The sequence below is a fragment of the Myodes glareolus genome, chromosome 25, assembly GCF_982192425.1.
Source record: "Myodes glareolus chromosome 25, mMyoGla1.1, whole genome shotgun sequence".
NCBI classification, from domain to species: domain Eukaryota; kingdom Metazoa; phylum Chordata; class Mammalia; order Rodentia; family Cricetidae; genus Myodes; species Myodes glareolus.
In genome coordinates, this window is record NC_142050.1 from 28,562,475 (window position 1) to 28,579,528 (window position 17,054).

A 17,054-nucleotide genomic window follows, 5' to 3' on the forward strand; every position below is an offset into this window, starting at 1 on the left:
GTAACGCTATACTACTACAAACCTTATCAGTATGGGAAAGGTAAAAGATGGCGCCGCCGCCAAATATAGGTGAAGCTGTGGAGAAAATGGTCATGCATCTCCTCCTGGTGGGAATGTTAAATGGTATAGCTGCTTTGAGAAATAGTTTGACAGTTTCTTACAACCAGGAGGCAAAGGCAGGAAAATCAGGAGTTCAAAGCCCGTCTTGGCTATAAAAGGAGTCTGTGGCTAGTCTGGGCTAAATGAGACTCTGTCTCAAAAAGAGACAAAACAAACCGAATCAAACCAAACTACAAAATATGACCTAGCAGTTGCCTCTAGGAAAAAAAACACTAAGACTTGCTCATACACAAAATAATCTGTAAACAAATGCCTACAACACTTTATTTTTTATTTTATTTTTATGTTGTAACTATCCCCCAATTGGAAACAGTGCTAATTTCCTTCAACTAGCAAGTGATTAAACCAAGTACAGCCATACCAGGGAACACTAGGCAATAACACAAAAGAACGCACCGCTGCTACCCACAACAAACTTGAAGCTCCAGAGAATTCTGCCCAGTGAAAAACATCCACCTAGGCTCGACACGTGTGGCTCTGTGGTAGAGCAACAGTCTAGCAAGTTTAAGGCCCCGTGTTTACTCTCCCCTTCCCTGCGCCAGCGATACCCATGGATAAAAGCAAGGAAAAGAAACAGAAGAACAGCAGAACACAATCCGAAACGTTGCATACTGTACAGCTCCACAGATGTAGCGCTCAGAAAAGACAATGACAGAATGACAGACTGGAAAAATTAGCAGTTGTGAAGATTAAAGAGGAACGGGAGTGGAAAGAAGGCAGGGCTACTAAAGGACCACATGGGAATCTTTGTGAGGACGGCAGTAGCCCATAGCCTGACTGCACATGTCGATGCTGTCTGTTATCACCATAGCAATAGTGCAGGCGGGGAGAAACTAGCAAAGAGTATGCAGAATTTCCATTCTGTTTCTTACAAATACATCTGCATCCACAATTATTTCAAAATAAAAAGCTTAATTAACAAAAAGCAATTTAAAACTCGTGGGATATAAAAGGATTCTGGCATTTAATATGCATTACAAAATCAGATGCTATGTATTATATTAAAAATTAAAATTAATTTCAGATGCCATTATTAAGTCAAATTTTTGTTATGGATTGAACTGAAGAGATAGACAGGGGTGGCACAAATTCCTACTTATTTCCATGAGAAAAACTTTATGAAGGTATAGATAAATCTAGATATCTGAAATAAACCTGGGCTCTTAAATTTTGCTTGTTTATTGTGCTACAAGAAATAGAACCCAAGGCCTAGCAAATGCTAGACCTGCACTCTACCACTGAGCTATACTCCCATTCTTTTAAAAGACAAGATTTTTAATTTTTAGTGATAGGCAGACCTCTGTGAGTTCACGGCTAGTCTGATCTACATGGCAGTTCCAAGCCACCGAGGGATCTGCAGCACAAAAACATACAGAGGTCAGAAGATTTTGACTGAAATTCATTTATTTCCAGTGGTTTTTAACAAAAGAGACGAGCCCCTTCAACACTATAGCACTGTGAGTCTTCCAGAAGACGGAGGACTTGCTATTGAGGGGAAGCTGGAGTTGTTAGGACACTGCGGCAGAAGAAACACTGGGGGGGCGGGGGGGGCACAGGACAAGAAGTCTAAGAGCCAGAGCATCAGGCTTGGTACCCACTCTCCAGTGTTGACTTCCTCACCCTGTCAAAGACCCTAGTTTTTATCTCCTTCACTGAAATCTGAGTAAATTACAAAATCTCCAGGTCATGATTTTCTCCTCTGGAACAGTAATAATATTTTCATTTGCCCATCACACAAAATATGTGCAATAATAAATATCTGTGTAGCATGGAGATGCTTCAAAGGAACAGTTCATGCAAATCTGGTACTGAAATCATGTGTACCTAAGCTAGTTAGGAAATGCAGGATGGAAGAGCATGGTTTTGAAGATGACTGGAGAAAGGAAAGATGATTTAGACGGAGGGAACCCCTCCCTTCACTCTCCTCAAGTGGCTTCAGACACCGCAGAGAAGTTCTCAACTGCGAGGGAAAGGCTGAAGAGAACAGAAACAAGCAGCTCAAACCTCCCAAGATTGCAGCCCCACTGAGATCTGGGCAGCAGCAGCAGCAGCAGAACTCGGGAGAGATTCGGACAGTATGGAAATTAGCAAGGCTCTCTTGCAACTGCTCTCACCTACGGGCAGCTCTAATTCAATCTCGGCTGGCATTTTAGTTCCTCTCAGGCCAGTCAGCCTCCACTTGAGTCTTGGTGCTCTAATTGCAAAAGCCACAACCCACAGCCATCCTCCTATCTAGCAGAGTCCACACTTTTACATGCAGTCAGCACTGTGCAAACATGGGACTGAACAAACACGCACATGTATAATCTATTGCTGTCAGTTTGATGGAGTACACTTAAGGTGCTCCAAAATGGAGTGTGACCTCCTGGTATTTACTCAGCATCAGGCCTGTAACTTATTGAACAATGGCTTCAATTCCTATGATTTCCTTTTCTTGATTTAGATGATTTTAATGGGGTAAGCAACAATAACTGAAATTATATGAATGAGAAATTTTACTGATAACCTGAAAATCAGCTTTCAAAGACATCAGGCAAGACAATAAGAAACTTCCAGCTATGGTTGACCCCTGTTTGATGGGCACTTTCCTGTCTATCAATAGCTATTAGATTTTTACAATTCTGTTTCTGATTGTGACTTACCAGTATCCAGTCTTGACTTGATATGTTGATACCTTGGGTTCTGTGGTATCCGTCTGGTCAGGTACTACAACAGAAGACAATTCACAAGGAAGGGGTTAACGTGAGGGTTGTGGTGGGAAGAGGAACACACACTGAAATTTCAGGTTCTAATGATGAATGAGGTTCAGAGGGTCGGAGCCCTTACAGAAAGGACTCTGCAGTACATTTCCTCCAGTGGAGGTAGTTACCTTGTTTCTATTAAAACATCTCCACATTTTATCAAAAATAATCTCAGAGTGCTGTGTGCTAAGGAAAAAACCCTTAGGAAGGTTATCTTCCAATGAAGCAGCTATGCTGCTCTCTTTTTAATGTCATTCTTTTTCAGATGGCTTCAGGGCCATCTCCTCTGGACACTCCTAGGTCTATCCACAGCTCCCTACAGTGTGGCAGGCGGGATCCAGATGCTCCAGATGCTGGCAGGCTCTCTGGGGCTCCACAGATGTCAGTGCCATGGCATCTGCTCTGTGGCAGCTGAGGCTCATGTGGGCTCGGGGTGAGCTTACAGTCGGCAGAGACGTCTATGTCAGATTTGCCGTGTGTTGTGCTATGTTCCGGTAGTTAACCCTTGGAATCCAAGTGCAGACAATCCCCCATATTAAATCCCTGAGGTGAATGCAGAAGCCACTAAGGAAGGGCAAGCTCAGCATGAAGAGCGTCTGCGCTGACCTGTTTCTAGTCTCTGGATATGAAAGCGTGTGTGCTGGACAGGTACCTTCAGACCTTCATCTCCTGCACATGACCCCATGTTGCATGGGTGGGGACTGTCTCTCCTAATGTCACCAGCCCAGGCAGATAACTGCCAAAAGTGCCTGTCCTCAACTTCTCTTTGGCAAAACTTTTGTCCACTGTGAAGCTGCCTGAGGCAGAAGGAGATACTCTCCTCCTGGCCTGCAGAATATGGAACCCCATCCCATCCTCCACATTAGATCTTTTCCTCTAATTTTGGATTTTCTTGAAGACAGAGACAATGAGTTACTCATGTTTGTGGGACCCAGTACATGCTAAGTCCATTTATTGTTGCTTCAGTCAATCGATGATTACTTGTCTGAGGACTGATCTACACTACCTAGCTCCTAAGAGAGAAGAATGTCAAACTTATGAAGAGTGGATCACTTGCCTTAGCAAACAGTGAGGGACAAGCATGCTGTTGGGGGGACTGTGAAATAAATCACACCTTTCAGAATGGCCTACAAGGCACAGAAACAGCCTGGCATTTCTATGATTTATGCAATCAGAGCCCAAGAAGAATTTTTAAAAACTGAGGGCAGTATGATCGGAGAGATGACTTGGTAGGTAAAGACGCTTTCTACCAACCCCGATGACCTGCATTCATCCCTACGACCCACATGGCGGAAGGAGAGAACCAAGTCCGGAAGGTTGTCCTATGGCCTTAACACTACATGCACACATCTGTGCACACACACACACACACACACACACACACACAAACCCAACAAAACAAAACTGGGGGTACCTATGGAGAATTATCCATTTTTAATTTTTTAAAATTTTGCCAAGTAAGTACACAAAATCTTCACAACTTCCACTTGCTATTTTACTTTTTTAGGTAAGTATATTTGTTTTTTAATTAAATTAATTTTTAAATGGCATAATACATAATCTATCTGCTATTTTTTTTTTTTTTACCACTGAGGATCAAACCCAGGGCCTCTCACATGCTAGGCAACCAAACTATACACTATACTCCAGTCCCACCATCTGCTATTTCAATTACCTAAAAGGTTAAAAAAAAAAGCCCTCAGGGTAAAAAGGTCAGTTCCTTCATGTTATTAAAAAGCCAATGACGTTGTCTGTGTTTTTCATTTCACACTAGGCAAGTAAAACCTTTATTATGAACACTGAGCACTGATCCGCTGCTAGTGTTTGCAATCACTGAGCTGACTGGGCCTCAGAAATATGGTGGAAAACTTGCTTCCCGTTGTGATCAGTAATGGCTGCCTAGAAGAGCAAGGAACAATGGCAGCTCTGACACCTTCCCTAGATGAAGAGGGAGACTGTTCCTAAGAGAAAGAACAGCACGCAGACGCAGAGAGACCTGAGGGCAAGTTCCCAGAGGCAGACAATATCATGAAAAATTAAACAGGGAGCTAAGTCCAGCAAAACCACACACACACACACACACACACACACACGCACAGTTTCACTTATCTCCAGCTTCAGCTGAGGGACGTTTCCCCCTAGTCTATATTTTTATCATTTCTATACCCTATTTCCTGTTTCTACTTTTGTTTTGTTTCCTAGCAAAGCTTCTTTTGAAAAATTCCAGGCTAGTCTCTGCCGAACCATGGATATTTGTCCATCCCCCAGCCAAATAGCTGAGCCGTGAGGGTGCCTCTGGGGACCAGGTGTGGTGGCAGCAGAGTGATGAGGGGAGGGAGTGTGGACAGCTGCAGCTGCGGAGGCCTCCCCACCCCCGGTTTTCCCTTACATGGACTAATGAGAAATCCATATGCTGCTGGAGAAAAATGTCAGATTTCTTTCCCGAGTTCTCATCTCTGTTCAATTTTTGAGTCCTTTCTAGGACCTGAATCGACAGTAAGCTCTGTGTGCTACACTGCCAGCGGAGTGCCTTAGGCTCTGAGGAGGAGCCACACTTTCTTTCTGAAAACTCCTGCTTTGGGGATGGCTGCCTCTTGACCTACTGACCAACTGGCTTTGTTTCCATGATATACACAGGCTGGAATGGTGGGAAGTGGAAGCCCTGTGACAAGAAGCCGGTTCCAGAGAGACTGTTCATTCCTTCTACAAACACTTAGTGAGTGCCATTCATTCCATGGACATTTATTACTGAGGGCCTGGCAGAAGCGGGCCCCTCTGAGGAACACAGAGGTAAAAACAGGCCTGGCCATCACCCCTTGCTCCTGGCAGCTATTTGGTGTCCATGTGACAAGGAGAGGGGACAGAGGGATGGGGACAAATGAGACTAGTACTGTAACAAGGCCAGGAGTCAAGAACTGCTGAAGAGAGAGCTGAACTCTGAGGGTCACGTGGGTAGTGAAAACAGTGGCCTGTGGGCACTGCAAGGCCCCAATAATAGAGAGGCCCAGGTGAACTGTGAGGACAACCTGTAGGTGACATCTCCAGAAAGCTAGTCATCACTGGAAGGCACTGGAGAGGCAGGGTGGGGCAGATCACAAAGGACCTTCTGTGGAAAAAGCCTAAGGCACTTTGCATTCTGCCCCGTCAATCACTGGTTTCCAATAGGGGCAATTTTGCCAGCTCTGTGCCTAGGGACATTTATCAAGGTCTGGAGACATCTGGGTTGTTATATCTGGGTCATGGTGCTGGTGTGTTGCTGGCGTTTCCTAGGAAAAGGCAAGAGAGACTGGTAACATCCTATAACAAGAGCCAGCCCAGATGTCGACAGCATGGAGCTCAAGAAGCCCAAGAGGAGAAGACTGGGAGTCACTGAAGGTTTAGGGAGGCATGGTGAGAGCTTATTTACATTTTGGGATGATCTATCTGCACAATATGGAGAACATGATCATAGTCAAGAAAAGAAGCACAAACATCAGCTGAGAAGTTCATGCTAAGCGGGCAGGAAGCCCTATAAAAGTGGCGGCACAGAGAAGAAGAAGGTTTTGAGAAATCTTTGCAGTGTGAAGCTGGGGTTGTAGCTCTGCCTAGTGCCTACCCCTCCATCTCTAACATGTAAAATCAACATGGCTACTCAAGGACCACCAAAAAAAGAGGGCAGTAGCACCATAACCCCCAGAAAAAGTAGTGAATAGACAAAGCATATATGGAAAAACATTATATGGGAAGTTTGGGGACCTATTAAGTAGGGATGTTTGTAGGTTATCAAAAACAGAAGTGTCCAGCTGACTATATGGACATCGAGATCAGGAGAAAACTAGGTTAAAAAACAACTTGGGAATTATTCATGTATAGGATATGAAGCCGGGGGACTGTCCAAAGTTACTCTAGGAACAGTGTGCACTCGGAAGACATTTCCCAACCTTGACAGTCAGGTGGGGAAGAGCCCTGGCTGGGATGCAGGAGAGGCCAGAGGAAGGGGATTACAAAAACTGGGAGAAAAGATTTACAGGAAGAAGGAAGGAGTCAACATGGAACAAAGCTGTCAAATCCAAGAACAAGAGGCCAAGCAAGAACAGACAAACAAGAATCCAGGTCAATTAACAGAACAGAGAAGTAAATTTGGATTTACAAATCAGGACATTGTTGATGGGGCTAGATGGAAGCAATTATAGGAAAGTAAGAAGGGCAGAAGCAAAAACAAGAGGTCAAATGTATGGGGGTGGGGAAGGAGACTAGTCAAGGTGAACTCTCTTTCCTCTCCCCCTCTCTCTCTCCTCTCTGTGGTGCTGTTTATGTATTTTTTGGGGGGGGAGGGAGTTAAAGGAGAGACTTAAGGATGGATGTGTACAGACGAACGGGCAGAGGTCCAGAGTCCAGGTGAAGGGGCAGCTTTTGATACATATTTAAAATAAAGATTAAAAAAATCTATGGTTATAATAAAGCTCACCATGAGTGGGCAGGAAGTTGAGAAAGTTTGTGTTTGTAAAATACTACAGGCTTTTTGGAAATGACCAGCTGTATCAAAAACACTTTAAGGTGCACTATCTTGGTCACTTGCCTGTGGTTCTGACAAACACCATGACCACAGAGCAATCCCATGAGGAAAGGCTTCATTTGGCTCCATGTCATGATCATAGTTTGTCTTGGGAAAGGGGCTCTACCCTGTACACCATTCAGTACCTGTCAGAAAACCTTGTGCTAACAAAGCAGCAGGGAGTGTTTGCCAGATACACTGAAACCGGGCACAGTGGCAGACACCTGCAACCCAGGTCCTTTGGAGGTTTGGGGGGAGGATGTGAGTTCTAGGACAACTTGGGCAACTTTGTAAGAACCCAACTCAATACACACATGCTAACACACATACAAGACAAAACATGAGGGCCCATGCACACTCTGGTACCATAAGAGTAGTTCAACATTCAAGACTCTTAGAGGTCTGAACAAAGAGAGCCCAGACACTGGGTTGAGAAGGCAGACTTCCTGGAAGAACGAGCACTAGATAACAGGGATGGAAAAAGTATTCCAAGTGGAAATAAATTCTAATAGCAAAGCCATTTTAAGGGCATGTTTGAAAAACAAACTGTTCCTATTTGCTGAAGAAAGTTGAAACTCAGCAGAATGGCAACCGCTCCTCTCATTTAGTGAGCACGTCCTATGTTGTTTGACATCTGACTAAGCATTTTATCTACTTCGTCTCATTTAACCATCAGCCACTGTGACTCTGAACTCCTGCCAGGGTCTTCACATGAGCTCACTGGTAAGTTTCCATGAGTCCGGGAAGCTCTGTGAAACATTCTGTGTGCGTGCATTGTCTCTGCCAGGGTCCTGGGCACCCACCGAATTTCCAAAGGAGTATGTAATCCCCAAAACCTCAATAACCATCAGGATGTGGGATCCTGGGCCATAGATAATGCTGCACCTGGAGAGTGAGACTTCAAAAGGAGAAAGCCTGACTATAGATTAGGAGTGAGGACTAGCCCTTCCAACGATGGTCACAGTGAAAATACCGAGGTGTGAGGCACACAATCACGACACTATCTTAGCAGTGTCTTCTTTGCATACCGACAGACACAGATTTCTGAAGATATGAATGTGGGAGAAGAAAGATTAATGAGACGTCCGCAATGGCATTTTTCTGAAGGAAAACTACAACAGAACAAAACACACCAACAACAGCAAAATGTCTGAACCACACGCGCTTTTCTGATTTCCCATCTCTCAAGACAGGACTCACACGCTGTTTGGCACACTTCAGCTTTTTTTTAAAAGACACTGTACATTTGGTTCAGATCCACCCTAGTTTTATATTCACAAATGGGGGAGGGGTGAATACTGGTCCTGATGTAATCTCATATTAAAATAGGTTTTTCAAAGAGGAACTTTTGAAATAGGTGTTTTAATGGTCCAGTTTTGTTAATATCAAACAATCATCTTGGCCCAAGACTCCATGTATAACAATACCTACTTTCTCAGTAGCTACTACCGATGGCAGACTGTATTGTTCAAGATGGAGTCAAAATCTCCCATCCCATTAGCCTGTGGTTTTACTGTCTGCTGTCTGAGAGATGGGGCCTAGGCCTTCCCTCATCTCTAGACTCGGGTGAGCCTGGGGTATGACATCTAAGCTGCAATGGTAAAAGCGGTTCTCTTGGCCGCTTGCTCTTAGAACTCAGCCACCAAGTGTGGGAAAGTCCAGTCCATACGGAAAAGGACATTGGTAGGAGATTATTGGCTCCAGTCAACAGATAGCACTGATGGACATACATGTAAGTGGAGTTTTTTCAAAAACTCCAGCTTCAGGCTGCCTGCAAAATCACGTGCGCTTTCATGAGATAAGCATGTAGCAGAGCTAAGAGTCAGAAGAGATAATGGCAGAAGGACTCCTGTCAAGTCACTAAATAAGGGCACTATTCATAACAAACCAACATATACTGGGAGTAGTGCCCTACCCTTATGTCTTCTGCCAAGTCTCTTGGGTCTAACAATGGCAAAAGTCTACACTGTCTGAACTTTACTGTCATGCACTACATGACTATAGTTCTCATGCTCGCTGCCCAATGTCAAATATAATGGGTATTTTTCCTTGAATTTTCTTAATCCTTTTATACCACATGATAGAATATAATAAAACACACGCACACTTGTTCCTACGGAAATTGGCTTCAGTAATATCTCTCTCCCCTGACGTTCCATTGATACATGACTCATTCCTCTGTCAGCCCCCTAATTACTGTGTTTTTCAGGATTCCACCTCCTCAATCAATAGACTCCCTGTGAGTCAAAGACTTAGACTTACTTCCTTTTATAGGCTTCTAATCTCCAAATGGTGGAATTTTACCCTTAACTTCTCCTTTCAGTTTTAGACATATACTCATTTATTCAAAAGTATCTGTGAACTACCATGCCTGACAAGAGCAGTGCAGGTGACTTAAAGTCCCGATGCTCTCAAGCACGTCAGAAAAACAAGTCCATAAACTCACTGTGGATGATGATAAACTGGAACAGAGACCAGACTGGATGGATGCACCTAACTTCACTCCCTCCCAAAACCTCAGTAAGGCTTCATTAAAAAGGATCTAAAGAATATAAACAATGCCAAGTCCAGAGAGTGGGAGAAATGGCAGCAATCAAACAGCAGAGTTCTCAAAGCCACAGAGAAGCTAGTGACTGAGAAGGCAGAACCCTAGGGAATGAGTAATTAAGTGGCTGGCAGGGGAATAAGCCATATATCACTAGAGATCAACAAGTGAAAATGACTTGATAGACTTAGGACAGCTGAAGAAGAAGGACCGCCAGGGAAAGCCAGGAACAAGCTTGAAAAGGCGGAAGAATGGGCCACCTCCAGCATCCCCCACAATGGGACTAAAAGGAGTGGCTGAATACGGGCTGATGAAAGCTCTTGGAGCCGGCTCTCCAAATCACACCCCCCCACACACACACACACATCACTGCACGAGACAATTATTTCTTGCCCATCTTGGTAAATGTCACCATCTGTAGCTCACCATCAGCAGGCCTCTTAATGAAAAACAAAAACCTCAATATCTCAATCACCTTTTAAAATCGCCTACTCAGAAACATAAATCGAAAACTGATGGTTAAAAGAATTCTGAAAACATCTTACCTTGTCTAAGAATATCAGTGTCCTTATAAAAAGAGAGTACCAGTGGCTGGAGAGGTGGCTCAATTGGTAAAGTGCTTGCCATGCAAGTCAGAGGCTTGAGCTCCAATTCCTAGCACTCACGTGATGGCATGTTCTGTAGCTCCAGCAGTGGGAGCCATGGGCAGCAGGATGGCAACGGGCAGACTCCCCGGGGCTCACTGACCAGGCAGCAGAGCTTAGCCCACGAACTCCAGGTTCAGTGAGAGACCCCATCTCACAAAATAGGCAGCAAAGGACGACACTAAATGTCGAGTTCTGACCACACATGCACAGGAATGAACATGTACACGTGCACATACCACACCTACACCCATAAATAATTTTTTTTTAAAGACAGAGTTTCACGGGGCTGGAGAGATGGCTCAGTGGTTAAGAGCACTGACTGCTCTTCCAGAGGACCCAGGTTCAATTCCCAGCACCCACATGGCAGCTCACAACTGTCTGAAGATCCAGTTGCAGGGGATCTGACACCTTCACACCAATGCACATAAAATAAAAGTTAAATAAACCATAAAAAAAAAGACAGAGTCTCACTATGTAGTCATGACTGCCCTGGAACTCACTATGTGGACCCGGCTGGCCTCAAACTCACAGAGATCTGCTTGCCTGTGCCTCCTGAGTGCTGGGATTAAAGGTTTGTGCCACTATGCCCAGCTTCACAAGTAAACTTTTAAAAAACACAAGACAACTTTCTAAAAAGAGACACCAGGGAACTGCCTCTTTTCTCACAAACACCGTGAGGACATCATAAGAAGTTAGCTATTTACAAGCAAAGGCAGTCCTCACCAGAAATGGGATCAGCTGGCACCCAGAGCTTCAAGACATATTGTTAAGTGGGGGGAAAAAGCAAGTCAAAACACCATATGTACAATACAACATTTATGTAAAATAAAATTACAATATAAATCTTTCCTTGCCACCCGACATAAATTTTTTAGTAAAATGTGTAGAGAGAAAGTTTTGGAAATGATAATTATGAAAAAAAATTATAGTGATAGTGGTGTAGGAAATTTTCCTAAATATAAAATAGAATAAAAATAAAATTTGATAGTAACAATTACAAGCAGTGATAATGATGGAGACACATTATTCATAAGAAGTGTAGAGTCAGAGTGAAGGCAGACAGAAACTCCAGGAAAAACAAAAAGCAGTAAGGAATTTAAATTCTAATTATTATTACAGCAACAGCAACAATGGCAACAAAAGGGAACAAAAGGCTCAAGTGTTAGAGCAGGAAGGCCCGCGGAGAGGCCCGTGCAGGTACTCCTAGCACTCATGAGGCTGAGGCTGAAGTGAGGTGAGTTCAAGGTTTGTCCAGGCTCCAGTGGAGACCCGATCCTTTTCTGTTTTGTTTTGTTTTGAGACAGGGTTTCTCTGTGTAACAGTCCTGGCTGTCCTGGAACTCACTTTGTAGACCAGGCTGGCCTTGAATTCACTGAGGTCCACCTGCCTCTGCCTCCCTGGTGCTGGGATTAAAGGTGCATGCCACCGCCTTCCGGCTGTGAGACCCTATCTTAAAATTAAAAGACAAAAGAAAGAAGAGGAAAGGAAAAGACACGGAGATATTTTGCTGAAGTTGTCTAGATGACAGATGATAACACAACCGCATGAAAAGACTGCCAGTTTGTGTCCATTCAGGGGACACAAACTAAAACCACAATGAGGGTTGGTGAGATGACTCCACAGGTAAAGGTACTCAGTGCCAAGCCTGCCAACCACACGGTGGAAGGAAGAGCCAATCCTCCATGTTGTCCTCTGCCCTCCACACACATACCATAACACACAAACACTCCACACACATACCATAACACACAAACACTCCACACACATACCATAACACACAAACACTCCACACACATACCATAACACACAAACACTCCACACACATACCATAACACACAAACACTCCACACACATACCATAACACACAAACACTCCACACACATACCATAACACACAAACACTCCACACACATACCATAACACACAAACACTCCACACACATACCATAACACACAAACACTCCACACACATACCATAACACACAAACACTCCACACACATACCATAACACACAAACACTCCACACACATACCATAACACACAAACACTCCACACACATACCATAACACACAAACACTCCACACACATACCATAACACACAAACACTCCACACACATACCATAACACACAAACACTCCACACACATACCATAACACACAAACACTCCACACACATACCATAACACACAAACACTCCACACACATACCATAACACACAAACACTCCACACACATACCATAACACACAAACACTCCACACACATACCATAACACACAAACACTCCACACACATACCATAACACACAAACACTCCACACACATACCATAACACACAAACACTCCACACACATACCATAACACACAAACACTCCACACACATACCATAACACACAAACACTCCACACACAAATGGTTTGCTTTTAATCCCACAATGAGCTAACACTGTGTACCTACTGAGAGCAGCTGTAACAACAATGACAATAACAGATGCTAACAACGTTTTTGCAGAACCCAAGACTCTCATTCACTAGTAACAGAAATGGAAAACAGTGCAGCCTCTCTGAAAAGTCGTATGGTGTTTTCTATTAGAACTAAACATATGCTTACCATACAACTCGGCCACTGGGTCCCCACTTATCTCACAGAAATGAAAATTAATGCCCGCACACAAAGCTGGACCCGAAGACAGGTATCTTTATTTCTAATAGTCCCAAACTGGAAGCAACCACAATGCTTTCCGTTGACTGAACGAGCTAATGAGCAGACAAACTGAACATCCAAACTACAGGAACTGGCCATCACTAAGGCATCGACTGCACGCTCCCCGCTCACCCTGATGCGTCTCAAGGACATCATCCTAAGTAGAAAAAGCCATCTGGAAAGGTCATCTATGAGGCGGTTCTATTCAGATGGCACTCTTAAGATGGCAGAGGTACAGAGATGGAGAACCGCTCTGTGGCTGCCAGGGATGAGGGCAGCAGGAGAGGAAACTGGGTGAGACTGGGGGAGGCAGAGGAGCTACAGCGGCGCTAGAGTTCCCCTGTGTCTGCAGCTCTCCACGAACGCAAATTAGACTACACCGAACCTGCATCTGTGCGGAGATGGCCTACAACCACGCACAAATTGTGCAGACTTTACTACTCTAGCTCTGCCGTGTACTTGTGGAACACAGTGAAAGGCACACAGACCTCTCTCACGATGCTGGCACCTTTCTACAAAGCTTTGAAAAGGGACATCGGAGTGAAAAACGGCTCTTAAAAGTGATGGGGGTCTGAGAGACATCTCAGTCAGTAAAAGTATGGCTGGCCAAGCATGAGGACCTGATTTCCATTCCCTGGCATGTGCTGCCCAACTAGCCTAGCTCAGTGCTGAGTCCCAAGTCAAGGAGAGACTGTCTCAAACCAAAACAACAACAGCAGGAAACCCAAGGTGAATAGCATCTGAGGGGAGTACCTGAGGCTGCTGACCTATACACACACACACACCCATACACATACAGGACCCCCCCCCACATACCCACACACATGAACTCACATACAAACACACAGTGATTCTCTCTCTCTCTCTCTCTCTGTCTCTCTCTCTCTCTCACACACACACACACACACACACAGATATCCCACACACACACCACAGCAGACATTACAACCAATATAAGAATTAGAAAATAAAGTTAAATTTCTTAAAGCATAAAGACAAAAATATAGAGACAGGAGATAAAAGTGAAAAAAATCAGAACCATGGGTCTAATCTCAAAACAACGAATACAAGAATGAGGGCAGAGAAAATGACGTCGACAATAAAAAAAAAACTCAAGAAAAAAACAACAGACTAGAAAGATACCAGTTTCTGGTGTTTACCAAAGTGAGTGAAAACAGACCATAGCGAGGATCTTTTCGTGAAATGTCCTAACATTGGGAATAAAGGGAGCAACAAGATGGCTTTGGAGGTTCCTACAGAAACACTGGCTGCTGGGCCACTGAGCAGTGTTTCCAAAACGTTAATGTTCCCAACCAAGAATTGTATCCTCAGCCACGCTCTCAGGTGAGAAAAAGAAAAATCAAAAGGTGAATGTAGACTATAAACAGTTTCAGACATGCCTTACATTTTAGCTATGAAAGTTAATTATGCATTCTTTCTCATGATTCCTGGAAACTTGCCCTCTACTCAAGGAAGGCCATAAACCCAGCAACTGTTTGTACCCCTCCTCTAACATTCTCTTCCTCCTGGATCCCTGACTTCATTAATGAGAGCCAACGAGTGGTCCCAGCTGAGTTCTCCATCTCAGTGCCCTCTCTCGAGGGTGATCATGCCTACTGGAGGGGTTCACACCTCACATATCTCCCTAACTCTGTCCCTACTTCCTAGCCCCAGTTCAGACACACATCAACAGAGTCACCTCCTCAGTCTCTCTGCTTCTTGCCTTGGCCTTCTCAACTCCATCCTCCACGGTGTGGCTGCAATTGTGCCTAACCTGCAAATCTGACCACACTATCAAAACTTCTTCAAAGTTTTTTGAGTTCTGACCAACAGGCAGAAGTACACTGTCACCCTACAGCCGCCTCTCCCACCCCACTCCATCACATGCATCTCATGTTAATATTAGTTGACAAAACGTTTAAATTTATTTACAGGACACAGTACAGATGTGCACACACTGTGGAATTATCAAGTTGGTAAACACAGTCATCACCTCACATTTTGTGATGAGAGATCTGGAATGTTCTCTTAGCTAATCTGAAATATACATTATTTTTAGCCATACTGCTACATAACAGACCTCAGAATTTTAGTTGTAACGAACTTGCTAACCTGTGACCTGTGTCTGTGCATCTCTTTGTACCCCCCATCCCCAGCTTCTGGTGACTGCTATTCGACTTTCTTCTTCAACGAGTTGGATTTTATTTATATTCCAAAACGGAAGTGATACCGTGGAGTATTTACTATCAAGGCCGGGTGGGGGTGGCGCATGCCTTTAATCCCAGTACTCAAGAGTCAAAGGCAGACGTAGATCTCTGTGAGTTCGAGGCCAGCCTGGTCTACAGAGCAAGTTCCAGGACAGCCAGTGCTACATGTGAGACTCCCGTCTCAAAAAAACCAAAAACATAAAGTAACAGATATTATTAATTATGGCGCTTCAATGCACATGTCACAGTTTCTCTGAACACCAGGCATTCGCCAAGAAAAACCCACAACTGGTGTTTGGTCTGAAGGCACAGAAGGCCCCTCTCAACCTGCCTCCATAGACTCCTACAAGGGCTTGGTGGGAGCTCATTTCTCCTTAGCTTTGTTCGCGCTGGGCTAACTCTTCATCTGGCTAGTGAACGGTCTTAATGTGTCGGACCCTTCCAACTCCAGAACCTTCCTCGTTCTCTCAACTGAGTTTTATCTTCCTCTAACATCTTTCCCCAATCTCACCGTACTCAACTCCAGTTTTCAAGTTCCCATCTCTAGACTGAACTCACAAAGTGTGGAGACTCAGTTGTTTTCTTTGTAGACTTGGAACTTGTTTGGTAAGAGTCAAATCATACTGGGTGACATTATAAATGCAGAAGGGCACGGAAGGTAAACGAGATGAATAAAGTAAAAGGTACAATAGAAAGCGTCCCATTTTGCTCCCTTTGCAACGGCTTGGTCTGCTTGTATTCAGACCCTCAGAAGTGACGGGCCCCTTCACCTCCTTCCATGTTTCTGGAGTGTCTTTTATTTTTTACTTGTTTGGCAAGTGTCTCTCCTAGACTGTAAACTCTTTGAAGGCAGGGACTGTTTCTTTACGTACATGGCTCCTCCAACCCTCCAACACTGCTGTCAGGTCAGCATTTGGAGGGGAGCACGCCTGTCACCACGGGCGCTTCCTGACGCAGAGCCTAGGCCTGCCCCGCCCCAGGCCCTGTGCTCGGCCCCCTCCTCACGCTGGCTACTTCCCGCCTTCCAGGCGGCGGAAGTGGCCGGCTGTTCGTCCCTGCCCACGTGGCGCCTTTTCCGGTGCGCCCGCCCCCTCCGGCTCTCGGGTCCGGACCTGGCCCTCACCTCAGGATTCCCAATGTGCCTCCGGGCAGACATATCTGCTCCAACCGACCACGCTCGGGGTTCTAGCCTCACGTCTTGCTACTAATCTAGCTTCCTACCCCCACAGCCCGCTCAGCCGCCTCCCTGTAACCTCTCTTCCGATTGGCCAGGCTATTCAGGCCAGCCAATAAAAGCTTCGTTTACTGTTTCGGCTGGGCGAGGGAGAGCGAGAAGCCGCTCAATGGTTGCCAAGGGCAACGTGGGACGCCCGCTAGCGCTGCTCCTGCCTGAAAGCGGGAAGAAGGGCGCGGGGGTGGGGGGTGGGGGGTGGAGGGTGGGAGGGAAGGCTGCGCCTGCGCAGAACTGAGGCGAGGGGCCCGACCTGAGGCCAAAGTGAGAACACAAATTCTGGCCAGGTTGTCCTCCCCCTTCCCGTATTGCCATTTTAACCAAACTTCGAGG

General features: G+C 45.0%; 1 protein-coding gene across 1 annotated transcript in view; it reads right to left on the minus strand.

The window, feature by feature from the left end:
- Cep41 (centrosomal protein 41) overlaps positions 1-16,772 on the minus strand; it is a 41,378-nt gene extending 24,606 nt beyond the window's left edge. The window contains exons 1-2 of the mRNA XM_085683907.2: positions 16,614-16,772; positions 2,763-2,826 (exon numbers count right to left, since the gene is read on the minus strand). Coding sequence (XP_085540033.2) covers positions 2,763-2,826; positions 16,614-16,646 — 97 coding nt within the window. The 5' untranslated portion in view covers positions 16,647-16,772. The remainder of the gene's footprint in view (positions 1-2,762; positions 2,827-16,613) is intronic.
- Between the last annotated feature and the right edge of the window lie 282 nt (positions 16,773-17,054).